The 24788-nt window shown below is 37.6% G+C and overlaps 1 protein-coding gene across 1 annotated transcript in view; it reads left to right on the top strand.

Annotated features, from left to right (window-relative positions):
* Positions 1-24031, top strand: part of mmd (mind-meld) — a 514304-nt gene extending 490273 nt beyond the window's left edge. The window contains exons 14-26 of the mRNA XM_068773325.1: positions 806-973; positions 1735-2039; positions 3193-3312; positions 4214-4391; positions 11014-11167; positions 12718-12856; positions 14606-14758; positions 16277-16351; positions 16704-16762; positions 18131-18339; positions 18970-19331; positions 20569-20820; positions 22146-24031. Coding sequence (XP_068629426.1) covers positions 806-973; positions 1735-2039; positions 3193-3312; positions 4214-4391; positions 11014-11167; positions 12718-12856; positions 14606-14758; positions 16277-16351; positions 16704-16762; positions 18131-18339; positions 18970-19331; positions 20569-20820; positions 22146-22296 — 2325 coding nt within the window. The 3' untranslated portion in view covers positions 22297-24031. The remainder of the gene's footprint in view (positions 1-805; positions 974-1734; positions 2040-3192; positions 3313-4213; positions 4392-11013; positions 11168-12717; positions 12857-14605; positions 14759-16276; positions 16352-16703; positions 16763-18130; positions 18340-18969; positions 19332-20568; positions 20821-22145) is intronic.
* The last annotated feature ends 757 nt before the right edge of the window (positions 24032-24788 follow it).

The raw sequence follows: 24788 nt of genomic DNA, 5'->3' as shown, positions 1-24788 counted from the left end.
AAAGAAGGATGGAGAATGTGTAACAAAAGTATTAAATATTAAAATCTTTATTTACTCGAATTTGTAACGTCTCTGCCTAAACATAACAAAAGGGAACGAAAGGTCCCCAAAAAGAAGGGCCAAAAAAACGGTGCTTTTGGAAATATTTGGGGTAGAACTATCACCAGCAGTGGGCATTTTATGGCATTAAATAATCATTTCAGCCATAAAATGTGTCACAAAAATAAAACTATAGCTAGTTTATTTTGCGATCGTCTGCGATCTAAATGAAATAAGAACCTATGTACGTATTTTATATTTAAAATGCCGCTAATAAGAACCTGATTTTGATTCTAAATTCTAACTAAGAAAGGGACTAATATGTTATATAGCTACTTCCGCTATGCATGCATGCATGAGTCCATTTGACTCTCAATGCGACATACAAATAATTTGTAGGACTATAAAGTCTGCGTTGACAGTAAACTATAATTTGGCACTGGTCGTTGTTACATCTTCTGAGGATGCCCCGTGGAGTGGTGAAACACTTATAGAATGAATTAAAAGTGGTAGTTGTGTAGTTCGCATTGTTTGCCGCATACCCATTTATCAGCGGGCTGGCGGGCGGTGCACTTTATTGCACGACTACTGCTGCGGAAGTAGCTATATATTAGTCCCTTTCTTATTTAGGATGGACTTCCGCAAGGTAACGCCTGAATCTATTAGATATCTAAATTCTAACTTGATTCTCTACTTGTAAATGAATAATTTGGACTTGGATATTTGACTGAAAATAAAGGGTGTCTAAGATGGTATTATTTTGCAGTTGGTGGTTCACCGTCAGTGCGGCAATGGAAGGTTAGACGAGGGTGAAGAATGCGACTGTGGTACCATAGCTGAATGCCACAACCTCAATCCATGTTGCGATCCCTTCACCTGTCGGCTCACAAAGGAGGCTCAGTGTGCTTCAGGAGAATGCTGCGAGAGATGTCAGGTGATGACGAAGTCGAAAAAGAAATTTATTTTTATTTATTATAACACTTATAAAAATGTATATTAAAAAGTACTCCGAATATATTTAAATATTTGGCGAGAAATTTAAAAACAATACGTACTTTATAAATATCTATATACATATATATATAATAATGTACGAAGATGTAAATATGTAATCGAAAGAAACCATAAACCGCATTTTGATTTGAAAATGTGTTTTTGCATCCATTATTAATTTAAAAAAATTTACTAGATTATGCCATCGTTCAGAAAAATTTCAAATCTAATGGTGATGGAACTTTAAAAAATATATATCAAATACATATTTGATACGAATTTTATCTATAAATGAAAATAGAGTGGCAATAAGAAAAACTTTGTCTTATACTTAATATTTATATAGGCTTGTGAGAGGAGAGACGTGGAGAGGGTGATTTTTAGATAAATATATAAATATGTATACACACACAAACACACATTTATATATATATATATATATATATATATATACATATTTATATATATATATATATAAATATATATATACATATTTCTATCTAATAATAATATCAAAAATCACCCCCTCCACGCACACCCTCTCCTCTCACAAACCTCAGGCAATGACTATAGTGTGAATCAAGTACTAATAAGAACAACCTATATAAGTTCTTTCCATATTGAGCCAACACATAAACTATGAAATAAACCAGTAAATATGTATTTATGTTACAAATAATAACATTTAAAATTTCTCTGCAGCTGAAACCTCGTGGCGTTGTATGCAGGGAATCCTCGAACGAATGCGACTTGGAAGAAACGTGCACTGGTCTATCAGGAGCTTGTCCAGTGGATGCTCATAGGAAGAACGGAGAAGCGTGCGAGGCCGGCAAGGGATACTGCTTCGCGGGCCAGTGTCCAACGCTCTCCCTCCAGTGCGAGAGGATCTGGGGTCCAGGGACGATCGGTGCTGATAAGGAATGCTTCGAGCAATTCAACTCTAAGGGCGCCGTGACGGGACACTGTGGGAAAGACGGCAACGGACATTACATCAAATGTGATATGGAGTGAGTTTCTATAACATACTAGCTGTGCTCCGCGACTTCTTTCGCGTGAAATTTATTTTTAGATATTTCGTTTTGATTCTAATTATGTGATACGGACATTGTTTTCACAATTTACTTAAATTCTTATGTCACCCACAACTTGAATCGTCATCATTCACTGTTTTCGTTTCAATTTTAAATCGGCATGAACTGTCACGGCGATATATAAAATTCATTGGACGAGTGACGCCATCTGTCGAAAATTGGTCACACCGACAATTTTAGATTCTATAAATGACATACAGACAAACATTTATTGTTATATACATGCACTAAATAGGAAAAATTAAATTATTAATTTCATTGTTTTTGTAAAATTATAAAAGGAAAATATGTAGCCCATTTGTCAGGAAAAAGGTTTTGTAGGAACAACATTACGTTATCGCCAGCGGCGTATTGAAAAAGGGGAATCCCACAGAAATAAAATAATTCATTTACGTCGGTATAAATACGGGCGGAGCTCTAATATACACACATATACTTCGGATTTCGTATTGTTACTACCTGAAAACCGGCCCTAGGGGAAGTCCCGCACTTTGAGGCTTTTACACCTTTTTCTTATAACACATACTATTATAACATTTATTAATAATCAACAAAAGATATTTCTGCTTAAGTATGAAAATCTCTAGAATCATAAAGTTCAGAGCGATAAATTTTGCAGAGATATTCCTTTTTGTGAGTAAAAGTTAGATATGAACGTATTTCACGAAATTTTACCCAGGGAGAGGTTGATTTAACTTGCCCAGAACATTTTATTTGACATGCTAAAAATTACTAAGAATTTTCAAGGATTTTATTAAATTACACTCAAAAAAGCGGTGCGGGAGATATCTTTTAATTTCTTTTTCGTTTAAGAAGATTTCTAAAATAAAAATATTCAAGTTACTCCTTATTACATCGGTATAAGTGTAGTCAAAATCAGTGCAGACATTTCAGAGATTAGTCGGAGAAACAGACAGACAGAAGGTTAAAAAAAGTTTAAAAAAATCATTTTGGTATATAAAATATAATATATATTTGGTATATATATATTCATAAAGATGTAGAAGCTAATCTTATTTAGATTTTTCCTTTTTACCTTGATGTTTATTTAATATAATTTTTTCCTTAGAAACGTGAGATGTGGTTCGCTCCAGTGCCAACTGGGTAACAGGTATCCTGTGGTACCGGGTATGGACGAATACTACACAAGAACTGTCATCACTATAAAAGGCAACGAATATGAGTGCAAGTATGTATCGAATTGTTATCTAAGTAAAGAAAGATACACTGTATATATGAGATCGTATGATTATACATGCATGTGTACTAAATATAACTGGGTACGATGGCAGAATTCGAATTTCAAATTCTTTTTTTTATATAATAATACTGACAAAATATTTTTAAAATGTAAAATCCGCGTTAATATTCTTTTTAATTATTACAAAAATAAATGTGTAGTTGTAGAATTTTTTATTTTATTTGTATATATATCTCAGATTCTGCTACCGGACATACTATACTGTGTAATATTTATCATTTGAACTATATAAATGTAGATTACAGATATATATATTACTTCTTATATAATATTACAGATTACTATACCAACGAAGCCTTAACAAACCGACAAGGTTAACAGCGCCAATATCTAACAGAGAATATACAGAAAAGTGAGAGGTTTCCTCACTAAACTTTTTCCAAAATTACTTATTATTAATAACCAGTTGCAAAAGTATCACATGAATAATTTTGTGTTGAAAAAAAATATTTTGTATATTTGTTTTGTTTTTCAGTTTCAAATTTTACAATCTATTTTAACCCTTAGAGTTGATAATTTTTACATTTAAATTAATTTATACAAATTGTCCCTTTTAACATTATAAATATGGTCGATTAACATTTGAATTAATATTTATTTGAAGAGGACGACAAATCCTTTTGTATTTGGTCGAATAAACAAAATCTATTTAGAACATTGAATACAGCCACATACTTTTTACATTTAAATCCTCTTGCAATGGACCCTTTTTTAATTCAACATTATTTCTTAATTAATGCACAATTATACAGGCTAGTGACTTAGAAGTGTAAAAGATTTAAAACAGTAATTGTAAAACATATAAGTGAAAAAAATTTCACCCTTTCAGAGCTACGACCGGACTTCCGGAGCATTCAGAAATCGGACCTCTAGGTCTGGTACGGGACGGAACACCGTGCGGCGACAACTTAGTTTGCGTCAACCAAACTTGCTCATCGATCTTTCCCTACATCGACCACACGAAGTGCCCCACCGATCACAACAATCACGAGTGCTCTGCTAGAGGGGTGAGTTTATATAATTCACAGATTTTTACTTTCAAAATTTATCTCGTGAACCTCCCTATATATACATTCCTACTACATTTCCAAAACTCTTATATGATATATCGAAGTGTTTGTAATAACATTTACATTAATAAGTGAAGTCAAATCATTTAAGTTCTTCACTTTTGAAAGCAGATAAATTTTCGCGAAGCACGCTTACAAATTGTGATCCCCGCTCTGGTCACGCCACTAGAGACCTCTATCAAGTCTCCTATAGACCTCCGTAGGTCTATCTGACCCACTTTGGGTAACAAAATTATTATTATCAAACATAAAATGTGACATAAAATGTCACTGAGAACCAAGGAACAATATAAATTTATACTTTCTATACAATTATTTCGTAATAGAATAATATTAAAAAAATTTCTTAATAAAATATTCTATATAAGGCCATAATAAAATATTCTAAGTATAATCTTTAAAGGAGTGAATGTGCAGCTCATTCGCTCTAAATTAATACATGTTAAAATTCTTTATTGTACACGCTAAAAAACATATATACATAGCGTAATAGTAAAGAAAAGTACAAAGGGCGGTCTTATCACACGATGCAATTTCTTCCAGACAAACATAGTATGTAAACAGTAGAAGTATAAACAACAGGTTACATACATACATATACTTCTGCACCTGCGACATTCCACACAGGCCACCGAGTTATACACGGTAGAACCAAACACTACTCACCACACCACAACACCGGGAGAGCGGCCGCCCGCTCCCTTACCGCGAACAGCGTGGGCGAACCAAGGTTGGATCCGGATCCCTCCTTGGCTTGCCACATCAAACCGCATGCACACAACATCAACACAACCAATACACAGCTCTACACGAGTAAAGCGCTTTGTTATTTGCAAACGTCTTTATGCAACTGGTACGCGCTCTGACAGTTTTTTCAAGAGCGGAAGGGTCCGTGAACTTAACTCCGATGAAACTGTAAAAGCCTTCGGGTTAACAGCATTAACATCAACAGAGAATAAGTAAGATATACCTGTATATCTATATAGCATATATACTTATAATATATACGGTATAATACATTTTATAAATACACAAAGCATCAAACACACTTGGATCGTACTTGCCTCCTAATAAAGAAACAGAGAAGGAAAAAAAATTAAAAGATTAGTATCCATTGGTCTAGTAAATATGGTATATGGTACTCCCTAGTCAAAAATCAAAGTTTCAGAAATAATAAATAACATTATCATAATATACATGTTAGAATACATTATTATTTACTGTCTGTTTCTGCAGACAGGTTGAAAAAAATAATTACTTTGACATTCTTCACAGTGATGACTGTATACAGTATGTTTGGAAATATATATTAAAACTTTAAAGTTTAATAATCCGTTTTTACCTTTCGTGTATTTATTTTAAATATCGGAATTCATTAGGCCATTTACAAAAGGCAATACAAAATCTATCGAATACCGTAAATATTTGATCAAATAATAGAACAAAATTCATTACAATATCGACGATCGATAGGGACCCACCTGACCCTTACCTGAGGGCCCTTTTGTCCCTTTATATTAATTTTAGTTTAACCAAATGGCGTATGGAAAGTTCCGCCCGGTTTAGCTCGGGGCATATCAGATAACTTTGTAAAGCGAAGGTACAGCGACTGACTATCTTTAACTGAGAAATCACATCTATATATAAAAATGAATGTTTGTCTATATGTCCTTTGTAGAATCGTAAACTATGCATTAGATTTTGTGATCTTTAGCAAATTTCTGCATGAGACCAAGAAGGTATTTAAGTTGGTGTGATCAATTTTCGACAGATGGCGCCACTGTCATTCCAATGAATTTTATATATCGCCATGACAGTTCATGATGATTTGAATTGAAACGAAAACAGCGAACCATTGATGACGTTTCAAGTTGTGAGTGACATAACAATTCACGTAAATTGTGAAATTAATGTCTATAAACTAAATTTTCTTTTATTAAATTCCACTTAAACGACGTCGCGGAACACAGTGTTTTTATATTTCTACTATTATCTCTTATATATTTTATATAATTATATCAAATTCAACGATTATTTATTTATTCTACACGAATTTATATTATTACAGACAGAAAAATACACAAAGTATGACATATGTCATGTCGTTGTCGATTCTCCTTTGTTAATGTGCAGATTCTGTCGCGCGGTGCGCCTTTTATACGTTTATGCGGGTAAACTACTAGCGCCATCTGTTGACACCAACCGAAACTACAGAGCTCCAGTATATTAAATGTGTTTATTAAATAATTACATATAAAAGCCTAGTTAAAATCACAGTCAGTCAACGCAGAGGAGAAATTTTTCCTAGAATAAATCGGAAACGAGGATCTCCGTAGTCAAAGGAAAAAAGACGAAATAGCCCTGGATACAGGGTACTTCTAATTGGTCCTGTTTGAAATCTGTGGGGGAGGCCTTCGTCTAGCACAGAGTTCCCCAAACTTTTTTGTGTGGTAGACCCCTTGCCATGTTTTTCCATGTTGAGTAGACCCCCTACTTACCTGATATTGATTTCCTTTAAATTTATAATTGTAGTGAAGTTTAGTGTTAAAAACTTAAAGTAAAAACACATGTTGACACACATGAATAAACGTATTTGTCCCACATTCGTATTATATATTCGTTTTGTATATAGCTCTGAGACTGCAACTCTCAGGTTTTTACAAGTTCAAAATGTATTGCGACCACAAAGCAAATACCAACATCCTACAACGTACACAATTTTATAAACATATATAATAAATTTTTTACTACTACTTCATAGGTACTTTTATAAATAATGTAAATGTTTTGATATTATAAGATAGTATGATGTAAGTAAATAGGTACTATCAGTGTATGTGTTGAGATCCACTATCGTGGACCCCCATTTGTATTTCATGGACCCCCAATTTTTTTTTCGCTGACGTAGACCTCTTGCAGGTTGTCATAGACCCCTAGGGGTCGATATAGACCAGTTTGGGAATCACTGGTCTAGCAGTTTACTTTCTACAGCTGAAGTAGTGGTGATTTCAAATCTTATATTTTAAATGAATTTCCAACTAACTATAATTCCATTGAGATACAACGTTTAACGGTGAACATTCAGAAAACGTCTCATGGCAATAGTAAGTTAAAGTTACTCACAAACTATCATTAACCATAATAACTTAATGGCCAGGATAAGTTAATACTGTTCCGGTTTGTAACTTGCTCCAAGTAAGTTCCAAACCGGAACCGCTAATTCAATATAAGTTGTTTTAATAAGTACATTCAGTACAAGCGTCGACTTTATTGACGTCTGTGATATGAACATGTAGCTGAGCATCGGCCTTAGTCTTTTCAGACCTCTATAAGGCAAAAGATCAAAGATCATCACGATGGCAAGTCTTCGTCCATCCATGCCGACTTTAGTCTACGTTTGTAATATCAACGCGTGGTTGAGCGCAGAATAAAGTCAAGCGCCGACTTTAAGCGATATCTATGATATAAACGCACGGCAGAGCATCGACTTTAGTCCACAGTTACGAACTTTTATATCTGTGTAATTACATTGTATACGTACACATAATGTTACTTTGTACTTATATAAATAGCATGTTCTTCTCTCCGAGAAAACGGGGCTTTATTATAAGGCTGTAGGCGAGATTTCGTGGCCAATGAACGCTATACATATGTGGTCCAATTACGACATTAAATTCATCTAAAACCCCGTTATGCAAAATTGCAATTAATTACCAATATATCCACTATATTCTCACTGGCAATATGTTCCATGAATGTATAAGTTTTGATATAAACATTTATGTATAGAACCAGATTTACTGACAATAACATAGATAGTAAATTCTGCAGAATAGTATACATACATCGGTAATTGATGCCGATATGATATAACATGGTAATAGAAATTTTTAATGTATATTCTTAATGAATAAATAATCAAAAAAGACTAAGAGTTGCGAGCATAGATCGCGAATTCAATTCCCGGGATAAAATCTTATGAATCACACTTTGTGCATTATTTATATATAATTGCCACTGCTCACAAAAGAAAATTCTAGAGGGTGGGCAGAATCGTTCTCTGAGTACTATAATACCACACTGCGATCGCTGACCCATCTACCAGGCGTTGCCATTATGATATAGCACCCATAGATATCTTAGGGGGAGACATATGGCATGCAGGGAGCATCTATGTGCTGAAGGGAAGGAGGGGTAGGTATGGTGTTAAGGGCTGACGACTCATATAGCAGCAGCGGTTGTTTTAAATTTAACACCAATAGACAAATACATTTCTTTCTAATGTCTATTTGTTAATTACTTGTATACATTATACACGTTCTTTATATATATATATATATATATATATATATATATATATATATATATATATATATATATATATATATATATATATGGGAGAGTCCAAGCACCCGTTCTAAGGGCAGCCTGCTCCTTAACCGCGAACAGCGTGGGCGAACCGAGGTTGGATCTGGATCCATCCTTGGCTCGCCTGTGGTCCACGCTGCCGTACCAAGCCGCATACACAACATCAACACTACACAGCTCTACTCGGGTAGAGCGATTTACTAACGAACGTCATTGTACAACTGGAATGCGTCTGTCCAACTTCTGTTTTAAAGTTCACCTACCCTTCATCTCCGTGAACTCAATTCCGATGAAGCTGTAAAAGCCCTCGGGCTAACGGCATCAACTTCAACCGAAACCTAGGAAGCGGAGTCAAACTTTTATGCAATTTTTTGTTTAATTTAGCTTAACTTTAATGATAACAAATATACAATAAAGTTTTGAGACTTCCAAACACATTCAGATCTGAGGAATGACTTCTGCAAACTCAGTCGGTTTTGTAATTACTTCCACAAATGTCATTAGTATAAGTTAAAGTTTATTGTTTCTAACCTGTTTCGGTGGTACCACTGTGTATCAACGTGTAAAGTTTATAAATATTTCTGGTACACGCGAACCAGATCGCGAACCAATTAAAGTTTATTTAGCGCAGAACTATAAATGAGCTCTGATTTCTGTTGTTTGAATGGAAATATTCCGGGTCAGCGATTCTAGTCCAATGCTTCGCGGTAATTGAAGCAAATTTGTACTGAAAATATTTCGTCGATTTTAATTCGTTGGTTTTAACTAAACTATAACTATTTATTGGAGTTACGTGTGTAGCGTTCAACGCTCCTTATTACTGGCCATAATATTTTTTTTTATATTTCAATTATTATGACGCGTTCGAATTTCAAATTCGAACGTCGATTTAAATTCCGATAGATGCTGCCATCGTGTTTAGTTCAAAATAGTAAATGGCACAAGTGGAACTGGATAGGCCATACGCTCCTAAGGAACCCTGATCAGATACCGAGGCAAGCCTTAGAATATAATCCTTAAGGAAAGCGAAGATGTGGCAGCCCAAAGCAAACCTGGCGGCGGACGATCACTGCAGAAGTGAAGGCAGTTGGAATGACGTGGAGCGAAGTAACGCGCGAGGCTCAAGACCGATTGGGATGGTGACGTACTGTGGATGCCCTCTGCATCTTCTTGGGGACAAAGGAATAAATGATGAATGATGACAAGATTATCTACCCTCTGCGGCTTCTCAATTCAGTGAAATAGCACATGTAGCGGTCCAATCCGGGACTCTCCCGGGAGCCGACAAGCTTTGCAACTTAAAAAAAGGTCTTGGTATAGACGCGGTATGCCCTGCCACTATATACCTGCAGAATCTACAAATGCCATTTGAACAGCAGTGAGAGTCCCGTAAAAAAACAAGACGGTCTCTGTATATATTTAATATACACCACATCTATCACACCTGGATTTTACTTTCCTCACCATGTGTAACAAATTACCCACATAACTCGTAAAAGTCTCTTGAATTGTTCGTTATTTTAAGAAATTACAAAAATTTTAAAAAAAGAATACGTTGTTATTTTTACATATTTAAATCGGATCATCGTTTCTGAACGTATCCATCATATCATCTGATTTCCACAGGGCAATTGTAATATTATATTTAATGAAATCAGGCGTTACCTTGCGGAAGTCCATCCTAAGTAAGAAAAGGACCAATATTTACTAATTAGTGCCATTACACTGAGTCACTCTGTGTTTGGCACTAATCGGTGTAACATAACTCCTGAAGATGCCCCGTGAAGGGGTGAAACACGTGTTGAGTGAATTAACGGTGATAGTTGTGTAATTCGCATTGTTTGCTGCATACGCATTTATCGGCGGGCTGCCGGGCGGTGCACTTTGTTGCACGACTACCACTGCATGTGCGGAAGTGGCTTAATATTGGGCTTTTTCTTAATTGTAATGTTATATTCTTCTTTTTCTAACCAAAGCGTTCTGTTTTAGATTAAACCTTCCTTTGAAATTAGAGTGTCAACAAAGCGGTATATGTTTAAAAAGAAAGTTTAAGTCATTTTTAAATTAAACGTTTTTAATTTTTAATTATCACGTATAAAAACTCTTTGTGTTTTTAGTAGTTTTTGTTTGATAAACTTTTTAATTGCACTTTCCTAGTTACAAAATCGTGTTTTATGTTATGTTGTTCCAGGTGTGCTCGAACGCGAACAGGTGTGTGTGCAACCGCGGATGGACTGGACCGGACTGCTCCCAGCCGGATGCCCTGCCACCGTCTCCGACGCCCTACATACCGGAGAACACCACCAAGACCGCCTACAACATGACCAAGAAGGAAACGCCGTATGGTGAGTTCAAACCAGTAACCTAACTTTAGGAGTAAATTTATCATTTTTAATATATCACTAAAAAAGTGTTCAAACATAATCGAAAAAGATGGAACAGGTGTTGATACATTCTACAATATTGTTATAAATTTTCCAACACATGTAAAATCGATTTAAAAAATGCTCTCAGAAATATCCGCATTTGACACTCATGTAGCATCAAGATTAACGATATCGATATAAGTAAATTCAATCTGATACTAGTTTTTATCAATTTGGTCTCTTCTAGGATTCTTTCCATGATGTGCATTCTTTTTCGTATAATAATATGTTATATCGAGTCCAACAAATCATAAAATACCAAATCACTCGATTCATAATCGATAACATGCATTGCATCTGTCATCTCTTATGAAGTATTTGAATTTGGAATTTTAAGAATTCTATTTACAATTTTCAAAATCGTTGTCTGATCTATCACTCCATCTATTTCGATTACACGTTCATGTATTCCACTTATATGTTTTGCGTTGTCCAAAAAACAAAAATTTAACTTTCGAATACAACAGATTTCAATGTAATTTAAATAATAAAACAGATACACATGCAAAGAACTATGCATAGATAAATATATTTTTGTTCATATATCATATGGTTAAAAACTTAAAAATTTAAAGTTGCTAATTCTTATATTGTTGTTCCATTAAAGTTGAATAATAAAATATATAGAAGTTATCAGTTTACATTTTGTTATCTCTTGCTTATTCTATTTCAAATCTATAAAGTTTTTCTTCTGTTTGCATTACTTCTCACTTCTCTACTATCTTATTAATTTCTTCTTTTGCTTCTTCACTTTCAGGTTTCTCCGGTGGTTTTGGATGATGGTCAATTTAATTTTCAACTGTGATATCGAAATTAATTGTATTGTTAAAATTTGAAATGATTTTTTGAATCGACCATCATACAGAACGGAGCGAGTTGAATCTACTAATCTATTTGTTATGATTTCAGGAGTGTACCTGGATATATGTTAATTGATATAGCGAGTGTTTATGTTGTGTTGCTTACGATGCAATTGGCCATTCGAGCACTGCTCTTCCAAATTGTCACGGAGCTAGCTACACGAGCGCGCGCGCTATGAGACGCGGTAGCGGCGTGGCGCTGGCGCTGGCGCTGGCTCGAGGGCATTGCTCGGAGGGGGCGCGTCGCGGGCGTCGCCGGCGCACTAACGCGCGGGTGCCCTCTTGCAGGTGTTCACGAGGGGAATAAGATGAGCACTATGAACATGGTCATATTGTTACTCGCGGTCGTGCTGTCCGTGTTCGTGGGGTTCGCGTGGATGGCCTACTGCTTCAGGTAACCGGTAAATCGGTGTTGTCGCGCTGTGGTCTTGTCTTGTCGCATCGTATCGCATCGTAACGCATCGTATCGCATCGTACCGCATCGTACCGCACAGTATCGCACCGCGGATGACGAAGCTCACGACCGCGAGTGCGCCGGCGCCGCCCGCCCGCCGGGCCCGGCGCCCGGCGTCAGCGGCTCCTACTCACGAACCTTCTCTTTGGGCGCAGAGAACTACCACGGCTCGAACACGGTATTCCTCGTGGCGGTGCTCATGTCTGTGGTAGGGGGGGTATTCATAGTATTTGCCCTGAGCGCTCTCTGCTACAGGTCAGTCGTAGTACACAAAAACTTCTCCCTGTGCCTAAGGTTAGTGAGCAGAAAACAGACCAAAGGTAGTCTTTAAGAAGAAATTTAAGTCGTCACCTTCGTATACTTGTATGTTTACTTTAGAACGTTAGCGTTGGTGTTTCATTTTCGTATTCGACGATTGTGTTTTGTTTTCGTTGTTTTTGGAGATTTTTTGTCGTTTGCGTTGTGGTCGTAGAGCTAGATGGCGGGTGCGGCTGCATTTGATCTGTGGTCTGCGTCCGGGCGGGTGGGCCGCGGGGCGCGGCGCTCCCCGACGCCCTCCCCCTCCGCCCCCGTCCCTCTGCCCCCCGCGCCTCACCGGCGTCCCCCCTGCGGCCCGCCCGCCGACCTGCATGCCTACGGGGCTTTCCGCGTCGTACTCGAGCGACACCTCGATTCAAACCCTTGAGATTCTGGGCTCTTGGATGTGTGCATTGGCTTATGTGAACTGTGACTCGTTTTCGTTTCCTTTCTTGGTCGGCGGTCGTGACGCCGGCCCGCCACAATGTCCGGCGCCACGACCGCATCTATATCTTCCCAACGTCACGTAATCCATCCGCGTACAATCTGACCTGCCTAGCGTTGCATACTCTAACCATAAATCTGACTTCGAGCGCCGTCATCGAGGTATGTACATATTATAAACTTGACAACGACGAAGAAGATATAGATATTTCGACTTGATTTCACCAATCATTACCACAGCCACCAAAAATCTATCAACTCTTGCACGAGAAGCGAATGTGCGATGCACGGAATCTTCTTTCATGCAGCTATCTATCTAGTTAGCAACGCCTGTTGTTATATATTTAAGGTATCAGACGAATCTTTCCATTAAAAATCAACGAGTTTACCAATTATCATCAGAAGTTTATTCATTCATTTAGGTAGATTCAGTTTCTGCATTACTTGATAGCAAAAGACCACCTTCTGATGATATATGCTTTAGTTTTACCAATTGCGTTTTAGATATACTAAATACTTTTAAACGAAATTTAATTATTATTTTTTTTTACTGGAAAGACGCTGTTTTCGCTAATATAAGATCAATCTTACGATTATGTTACCATTTGACATTAATTCCCATGAGGAATGAAACGAAAAGTTAATATAAAGTCAAAATCAAAATCAAAATGTCTACAGACTTTTACATGAAGTAATATAATATCCAAAAGCTCCAGTACATTCAGATGTATGTTACTCTTGAATACTATATAATATATATAAAGTAAATGAATATTCAATTGAAGTGAAACTAACATTTGTGTAAGCAGATTTATATGATAGTATACAAGAGAAAACATAATTTAAAAGTTTAAAAGTAAAACGAAAGCTGATGCCTTATCATGTTACATTTAATAATGTATTAATCCTATATGATTGTCAAAGTTTCATTATTAATATCAAAATGTAACTATATCAAATAAATTTAACTATTAGAGTTATCAAATATGTCTAATCTCGAATGAGAAACAGAAATATTTGATGAAATTGTTAAAGCCAATGATTCTTACGTTAATTTCGAAATAGGAATTTATGAAAAACAGGCGTTCAGCTTCAGTTTTACTGATGAAACAATCAAAATTAACAATTCAAATAGATTTTGGAAACGAAAACTATATCAAAATTACGAATCAAAAATTAAAAACCTTTTAATGTCCCTTAAATGTGGAGGTGTTCTCGATTTTTATCGGTTTTCGACGAGCACGATTTTGCAAACGTAATCGATTGATCTGAGTGGGCGTTTCCACGCCACGCCTGCACCAGGAAAAAGAGCACTCTACCAAAATACGACCCGCCCTACGTGAAGAAACCGAACCTGGGCAAGAGCTTCCCTGCCGGCTCCACCACATCCAACAACTCCCAGGAGGACATCTCCCTAGACGGGGGCAAGATGCACTCCTTCAACAACACCTTCAGGTATGACTAAATCAAATACTCTATCGCATTTTACAACTGTCCCCCTTTCTCACTCTTAACTCTATCTAGAATTGTCACCTCTTTAATTGGTACTTACCTTTTGATTTATAATCCAAAATTATTGATTAATTTAAAATAATTGTATAAAATTATAATTGTAACACTTCTATCGACTTTTTCATCAACTAATCACAACATTCTCAATAAATATTTCCTTTAACGTGCTTCAAACAACTTTCATATCTAAATTTAACAGTTTTAAAGTTTCTTTTCGGATGCGATGTTGTTGTGAGACACGTTTGGATCCATCTATAATAAACCCTTTATGTTATCCCAAATTAAACGAATGTTTCCTCTTCTATACGGATCTGGTGTTCTCAAACAGAAACCTACTAAGGTATGTCGACGTTAACCGCATATCTTTAGCTCCTCACCGCTCTAACACTATCTCACACGAATCTCGCTTTTACTCCACTCAGCTTACTTACTAAAATGCTTTGAAGATTTATTATAGGTTTTGCTGCTAAGTCCTTTTACATAGTGTGACCAAGAACAATCACACTCACGCGTTGAAGGACACGCTTATTTCGTTTTTATCTCATTTTTTTAAATAATATTCCTTCATTTGATACTACATTTGAATATTGATCAGCTATCAATACTGCTTTACGTTGAAGTTGCTTCGAGGATTCTAGTGTTAATATGTTCCCAGTGTTTCTATATTTATGAATAAACAATACTCTTGGAAGACGATTTAATAAATCATGTAAATTGAATGTAAGATAAACACGTTGTCATGTTGCGAGTGTTGAAATGTCAAAAAAAATATTTTCTACCGAATTAGTGCAAACTATTAATGAAACATATAGACATATAGAAATTGCGACGAAGATTATTTTAAACTTAATTTACAATGAATCAAAAATATTATTGCAACAGGACTAATGTCGGATGTATAGATAATGTAAGAGAAGAACCAATATTTAGCCACTTCCGCATATGCAGTAGTAGTCGTGCAAGACTCCGTGTTTGGCACTAATCGGTGTAACATAACTCCTGAAGATGCCCCGTGGAGGAGTGAAACACGTGTTGAGTGATTTGGCGGTGACAGTTGTGTGATTCGCATTGTTTGCCGCATACGCATTTATCAGCGGGCTGGCGGGCGGTGCACTTTGTTGCACGACTACTACTGCATGTGCGGAAGTGGCTACATATCGGTCCTTTTCTTACTTAGGATGGATTTCCGCAAGGTAACGCCTAATTCCATTAAATATGTATAGATAACGTTTATAGATATATGAAACGATGCAAAGACGATGCCTGACCCATTTGTACAAACAGTGTGAGAAACAGTACAAACCCTTCGCACTTATAGAACAGTATAGAAATAACCAAAGCCCTGTTTAACGAGTCATGCTAGATGAAACAACACTCGTAGATTTAGTCATGCAAGTGCCTAGACTTTAAATTTAGTACTAGTGTGTAGGTATAGATTATTCTAAGCATTGAAATTTTCAGCCGCGGTGATTCTCAGCGTGTGATCTTCAAACATGGAAACCACATGTCCGGGTCCGGAGGCACTGGTAGATATCCGTAAGTAGATATCCGGGAAAGAACCGGGAGTTTTTGGATGCGGAGGAAGCTAGAATAATAACGCATGAATGCACTGATCCCATAGAAGTAGGCACTGACCAATAGCCGCCGGGCGAAGTGACTGAGCTAGAGACGATATTGACGGTAATGCGATCATACCGGATCTAACTGAATTATTTGGGATCAAGTTTGAGTATACCGGATAGCGTGAGTTAGCTGAAATGGGAACCTCCGTTCATTCATCACGCGATTATCCATTTGCATCTCATCAAGCGCTTTACGCTTCACGGTGAAATTTCCACATGTAATTATTCTGTATGTATATATATATCGGAATATTTCTAATTTACAGAGACCACAAACAAATGAAACGCGTGCATTCTGGTAGCGAAGATGAACCAACACATTCAGGTACAACTGATAAAAGTTTTTTACTCGTATTTATTCCTGAAGATATAGCCGTACCAGATTCAAGAACAAATTTATTCCTATTTTCGAAAACATTCAAATGTGTATTACTAAAAAAAAATTTCTTGGAAACAAATTTGCCTAAATCTAATATAACTAAGGCTTAGAAGTACAAAGATCTATTTGATGGAATCAGGCGTTATTTTGCAGAAATCCATCCTAAGGAAGAAAAGGACCAATATTTAGCCACTTCCGCACATGCAGTGGTAGTCGTGCAACAAAGTGCACCGCCCGCCAGCCCGCTGATAAATGCGCATGCGGCAAACAATGCGAATTACACAACCACCACCGCTAAATCACTCAACACGTGTTTCACCCCTCCACGGGGCATTCTCAGAAGTTATGTTACACCGATTAGTGTGATTCTGTGTTTGGCATGTGCGGAAGTGGACAAATATTGGGTCTTTTCTTACAAAGACCTAAACGAAATAACTTTGATTAAATTGACAGTGAATTTGTATGCGGTAAAGGTAGGAGCAGGGTTCATTTCTGCTTCCAAAGCGACACTAGTAGCATTTTTTCCGATGTTACTTAATCTGGATAGGTAGAAAGAGGAGTTAAATCAATGAGTATAAGCGCTGAAGAAATGCCAACGTATTTCAATAATGCCTCCTAAATCTTGATATACCAATCGTCAACACAGAACACCGTACTCAGTCCCTCCTTTTCCAACAATGCCATGATCTGACAGAGAGTGACCGCACAAGTACTAATACTTGGAATGCTAAGATGTCACATCTCTTAGGAAGTGGTTCTATAAGCCTATAGAAGCCCACAGCATGGCACAGGCCATCCCCAGAGATATTTATGGTGGGATATACCATAATCATCATGCTTTATGATCCCAGTATTGTATTATGGTACATAGAGGGCGCTACTGTCCATCCTCTGAAAACTTATTTGTGAGTAGAGAATTCTTTATGCACAAAATGTGACTTATATAAGATTTTATTCCGGGAGTAGAACCTGAATCCTCTATCGCTTGGCTACCACTGCTCAACAAGTTGGAATGTGTGTGTGCATGTTGGAAATAATGGATTTTAGAATTTAAATTATAGAATTAAATATTATAAATATTTCGCGTATACCTAAAAAGTAATCAGTTATAAAAATGTGGTGATGGAAATGGCAGACGAAGTCTTGTTTGAGATGTTCAGATGAAAAAAAATCACGTGCAGAACAAACAAAGTACCGTCACTTATTAAAGATATGAAGTAGAAAATCTTGATGATATATCATTGCGTTCAATTACCATAATTCCTATAGAAATATTTAAATATGTTTTTCTAAATCATTTAAACTTTTTTCAAGGTGAAGAAGACATTGCATTCATAGACGTGGCTCCCAATTCGATGGCCAAACTGCCCGAGAAGGGGATCCTGAAGAAGCATGGATACGGTGCTGTGGACGGCAAAGACAAGTGGGGTGATGACTCCCAATCTGAACAGCTGGAGGCTGGCTCGCAGTCCGACGGACAGGAGCCTTCGGGTGCTGTCGCTGATATGGAATACAAGTTCAAGGTCAGTGCCACTTCCTCAAACATTCATAAATCTTTAATTCATTTAAGCATAGAACGTTCATTTTGTGAATAAATCCACATAACCATATCTTCACTCAAGCGAGCACGGTTTCTGATGTACAAAATTTTTTTCAAAAACAAAACGAGTGCATAAAAAATATGGGCAAAAAAGTCTCTGTACATCAAGACAGATAATAATGAATACATATATATACCTAACCAACAACGAGATACAGAATTTAAAAACATTTTTTAATTTAATCTTCGTAAAAATTGCTGCGAGATCAAAACAAACATATTGCTTTCACCTAACAAAGAAAGGTAAATACTTATGGTCTGTACATTCCGGTTTTAGTTCTTTACGTATGAATCTTACTACCAACTAGCAGGAACTTCTATCAAGTCAGCCCCCAGAGGGTGTGATTAAGTTTAATAAGAGCCTACATCTCCCACAAAGGTTCCCCCAGATTCCCATAATGACAGGTCGTGCGCTGCCTACATGCAGCGACCTTCCGTCCGTCCATCTAGTGGGCAGCCAACCCATGTCGAGTCTACTCGGAGTCACCACCCGAGAATTGTTTATCCCCAACGGTTATGGATTGCACGAGCGATGAGCATATTATGTTTTTAGGATTTGAATGGGTACCACGAGAACATAATCGTGGCGCTGAAGACGGCGGCTGCGCAGCGAGCTAGTGGCCAGGTGGTAGGGTCGGGGGACCTACGGGCGCTCCAGGAGTACGAGTACAAGCGCGAGCGTGCTCCCAGCGCGGAGAAGATCCACGAAGCAGAGCTCCGCCGGCAGCGCGGCGACGACGAGGAAGACGAAGCCCCGCAGTGCGGTCCCATCAGGATCAGGAACTTGGAAGACCTCATCCGGCAGCTGGAGCATCATTCCAGCCGCCACATGAGCCCGTCAGGCTCCGAGGATATTCGGATGTCGGAGACCGAGGCCGACCGCCACTACAGAATCGAACCTGGAGAAGTTCCACCGTGAGTATCCTTGTGAACTACAGCCCATTTGTATTAATATTGCTGGTAATCATCATACATCAAGAGAAACCTCTTCCCGAAACAAAAACAATGGTCTTTTGCCATTATTTTACTTTGAATTAGTTATTATGAATTTCTTTCCACTTAACATTCAGTATTTTAAAAACTAAATCCAAAGTTTGCTTAAGAATGTAAATATTTTTTAATTGGTTGCTTACTACGCAGAAAAGTTTTTAAATGTCATTTTACTTTTGTAAAATTCGATGTATGTCGTCAATTGTTGCATCCATATTGCTATAACAGACAGCTAGTTATAAATAGATACTATATATATAGCTACTTAAGACACAATATGTCCTGTCCCATACAGACAATTACGTCGAAGTAATTAAAGTAACAGAAGGTATAAAGAATACACTAACGTAATTAAATAGTCTTGCTTGGTCGCGGATTAAAAATTTATTATATTTTTAAAAATACCTGTCAATAACACATGACAGGTAGACATAAGTTTAACATCTTGCTAACGATTCGAATCCAAAAGACGTAACCACGTGACCTTTTGTGAAAACCTTAATATACTTCCGTTCAATAATGTACTTCAATAATGTACCAACTAATATATAATTGAGTAAAACTTCCAAATTGTATTGTTAGTATGTATAAATTTTAGCTGTACTTACCCATAAGAGAAAATTGGGTAAGAAAAATTATAAATAATTATAAAACGCTGTCGTGCCTCGCAGCTGGGAGAAGAAAGATCCGTATCGAATAGCGGCAACCCTCTCCTAAATGTCTGCGTTTAGTAAAAGCGAAAAAAAAATTGTAAAAAAACATTAGCGATACAAATTATAATTAAAAATATATATAGTCTGTCCACTGCTACTTCAATATATCAATCCGTTGGACGCTGATTTCTTCTTCTTCTTGAAGTGCCTCTCCAACTAGTGGAGGTTGGCTATCAGCTTCCTGCTCTCTTCCTTATTTTTGGTTCTGCGTAATAGCTCAGCAGCGCTGGCGATTCCGGTCCACTCTCTAATGTTACGAAGCCACGACTTCTTTCTCCTACCAACCTTCCTTTTACCAGCGACCTTTCATGATAAGTTGAAGGAGATTGTATCGTTGGTGTCGAAGTGATAAATTTATAAATAATATAATAAATGTAATAATAATATAATAAATGTCTGATCAGTGGTAAATTTTGCCCCAGCTCATTTATAACTCGGTATGTTTTCAGACGTTGTCGGGGTCGTATTAGCGAGGAAGAATCTCGCTTCGCGTATCCTCGTTTCCGTGGCAGCGCTCGTCACCACCCCGCAATGTTCGCGGGTGGTCCGTCTGGGGCTGGGGCTTCGCTGATGCACGCGGGGCACGCCGGCCACGTGGCCCACGCTACACACGCTGCCCACGCACGCGCGCCACCCGACGAGGACGCACTATACGAGACCGCTGACACGGAACGACTACGTGACGCGCCCGACAGCGAAAGGTAAGCATTCGAAATCAGTTTACTCTTATCTTTTCCATTTCTTTTACTACCATTATAAATATCCCAATAACAACTTATAATAAAAGAAACATTAGAGAGTATCTTATTTGCCTCTATGAACCGGCAGACGCGACATAGTATGGCCTCCCAACAGATATATATGATATAGTCATGTTCAATACATGGTTCTGATGATCTTTCAAGGAAGCCTATGACTCACAGCGAGCGTCTATCGGATGAAAAGGTGATGATGATGATCTTTAAGTTTAAAGCCGATGATTTATTCCCCATAAAATACTTTACGTTTTAAATTGACCAAAAAATGTATTAGTACAAACATAATCAGACATATGTATGTTTCTTTATTAACGCAAGGATTCGTTAGTCCTAAAATCTTGTATACAGCATGATTAAATTAAGCATTTTGAGCTCCTGTATAATGAAATGCTTTAATTTAAAACGAAGAGGGTTCCAAACACAACCTGTGTAGATATGAGCCTTTGAACTCATACTGCGTGTATAACCATATGTACAGAACTTACATCACATCATTCACGAACTTGACCAAAAAATCCATTAAACTTAAACAGATTTTTTAAAAACGTTTATTAGTGAAAATTGTATTGTCTATGAAATACACTAGAAAATCAATAATACATTGAATTATAAAACACCGAAGATAAAATTAACTAATTATTATTAATAATACATTAACCAGTAAAATTAGTGGTTAAAAAACAATATGTATTGTATATTAGTGGATTACATACACGTTATTTTTCAATCACACATTAGATTCTATTTTCCTTTACAATCATAGAACAACTCCTCAAAGTGACAGGAATTTGATATTGAACAATATATATAATGTATTCACATATATACATTAAATTATTTCATAGAGTTCAAAGTGTCATTGATGTAACATACACTTTATTTATAATAACACTACACTAACACTTTGATTACAAGCGGGCTCCAACGTCTAACCAGTCCTTTATCGATCAAAATTTAGTATACACACATTACAGTTCGTTCGCGTTGTGAATGTAGTGAATCGTCATTGTCCGCCGGTGTTGCTACAAAATAGGAACGATTTGATTGGTCAAGGGGCGTGGCTAAGTCGGCGGACAATGACGATTGACTACATTCTTAACACGAACGAGCTATAAATAATGTTTAAAGGTTTAATTAGTGAAATAAATCATTGGCAATTAAAAAATAATGAGATTAAAGATTATTTGGAATTGGCATCGTGGACCGCGGAGTCGGTAGGCCGCGGAGCAAGCCCGCACTGTCCCTTCCTCTTCTCTATCATTTTCTAGTGATGAATTTATTCAAGCTCAACAACAGTTAGCCCGGTGGGCGAGTGAAGAAGCGGTGCCGGCGGCGCGAGAGTACTTCCCGTCGCCGGCCGGCAGTTCCAGCTCCGACGCACGCCACGCGCCCGCCGCCTTCCCCGAGTACAACCACTGACCCCCCCTGCCCGCCTCCCACGTCCCACGCCCCCGACGCACCCCGACGCTCCCAGACGCCCCCCGAGGCCGCACCTAGCCCGTTAGCACCGCACCTAGACCGCGACGCGGCGTCGCCTATACGTACTCCGGTGGACTGTAAATATTATGCACATATATAAACATACGACTGAAACTATAATATTGATGATACGTAGCGTTTAGCCGCGGGGCCCCGCGCCGGCGGCCGCGCCTTCTCAGATGTTTATATTCGTTCCATAAATCGATACGCTTTACTATTATATGTTCGGCGGCCGCGGCACGGAGTCGGCGGAGTAGTTTTAAGAGGACGGCGGGGATCGTCGCCGGCCGCCGCCCCTAGCTTCCAATTTAGATAGGCGATTAACAAATTGAGCTAACGTAACATTAAGCGGAGCTCCCCGCGGCCGCGCGCCGCTCCCCGCTGTCTCGGAGTTAAGTTTCCGAACGTTTGCGGAGGGACAGAGAGGGACAGAAGGCGGGCGATACGCAACCGTCCCCGGAGAGTCAGCTTTCATTCCGCGATCACCTCTCCGACAGACACGCCCAACTTCGCAACGCGTCATGTCTTAGGGTGCTCTTTCACTGAGGTAATAGCGCCGTACGTTTTTTCCGTTGTAATACAAATGACGATTGTTAAGATATATTCGCGCTTATACATTATTTACGGATTACAATGTGTTAAAGCTGTTTCAAAGAACGTTACAACCGCGCCTCAGTTTTCGAGGACCCTTTCTGTATTAAACACGTATAAAAGTGACACCGATGAAATCGCTCGAGCGCTCTCTGAAGTCGAGAACAATAAAAGAAAAAATGGAATCGTAAATCTAGTTTTGAAATTTCTCGAATTAGCTCCCGCACCACAGTGCACTAGATACTTTTTATAAACTAGCCCATAAAATACACATTCTGAATAGATTCATTATTGTGAATAAGGTTTATTTGGACATGTATGTGATTATATACGTTGATTGTATGTCTTTGAAACGAATTTAAAAAAAAGAGTGACCGTAAGCGGTGGATTGGACGTGTTAGTTTTCATTTGTGTTGTTTTATTTCGAACGAATTAGAATGTTATTCGTGCCCGTTTGGATACGCGCTAGGTTAGGTGGCGCCGCCACGGATATAAGTGTAGTTCGGATACATTTACCGAATAGCTGTCGCGGCGAGCGACGTTTGATATAAATTAATCCCATAGATAATCGTTACGCTATAGTTAAGAATTGAATAGTTTCTATAAACGCGTACAGGGTAGCCGTGATCACTGTACTCTGTGGCCGAACGCGGCGCTCCCCGCAGCCGACAACGCAACACTGCCTATCACGTTTTATTATACTAGCGTGATGTTATTGAATTTAAAAATTTAAATCGTCGTTGTCCTTTACACATTTATGCCTATACGTCACAACACTAGTTGTTCCTTACAACACTATTTTTTGACAGATGTCAAACGACACGTCAATTGACAATTTGAATCTGTCATTTTACAATGCATTTTATAGTTTCATCGATAAATGTCGTATTGTTTCCAAATAGAAGTCTGATCTTATTACATCGAACTGTAAGCATGTATCGATTGTTCTAGAAATTTCATCAATGTAACTTAGTTTGCGTGTAACAGATGTCGCTGATTTCGTAACTATCCGAATATGAATTGAACGTTGTTGTGCAATAAAAATCCAACCCACACTAAGTTCGGAGAAAAACTTTTCAGTTTTTCGTCAACATTATTACAGTCTATGATGTCAACTGCTGAACATAATCATTTTCCATAGATTTCTAATAGGACCGATAGGAAACGACCATTAACAAAGATAAAAAGATAATTAACAATGTTATATTATCAAGACGATTTTTTTAAAAGTTTCAAGTGTTTTGATGACAATATTTTATATTATAATATGATACTATTTATTTGCGATTTAAAAAACCATAGATGTTTTAATGAAACTGAAATATTATGAATCTGTGTTTTATTTATCTTAACGCATTTTTTTTTTCGATAACTTGAGGCATAGTTAAATTTTAGTCAACCAATTAGAAGAAGATTCTTCTTTTATAGTCTGTGACATTAAGACGTCGCAAGAAGTCGCTGGACAAGAGGAACGGATGTCCGATCTTCGAGGTGATCTTTAAGGGCGGCTTGTGGCTTTATGTGTCAGCTGATATGATGACGATGATAAAACGCATATTTCTAAATTTGCATCTTTCAGTACAGTTACATTTGTAATCAAACGATGATGAGATAGTTTTGATTTTTGTGCAGATATTCTTTTTTGGATTATTACTTTGTTTAAGTTGTGGGTTGGATCTTATTTGTAGCAACGTTTAGTTATATGTAGTTTGTAGTTAAGGACAACGTAGTAGTTAGTAAGCAGGAGTCGAAGCCTCTTTAACATCGAAAGGTTATAAAAGTTGAAGGTATTTGAGACGAGGGTGATCAAGGGAGCGCCGGGCCGGCGGGCGACGCGTGGA

The sequence above is a fragment of the Battus philenor genome, unplaced genomic scaffold, assembly GCF_028537555.1.
Source record: "Battus philenor isolate CCGP_79_NKW_IND1 unplaced genomic scaffold, ilBatPhil1.0.hap1 SCAF_6, whole genome shotgun sequence".
Taxonomy (NCBI): domain Eukaryota; kingdom Metazoa; phylum Arthropoda; class Insecta; order Lepidoptera; family Papilionidae; genus Battus; species Battus philenor.
This window is presented reverse-complemented; position numbering and strand designations above follow the sequence as displayed.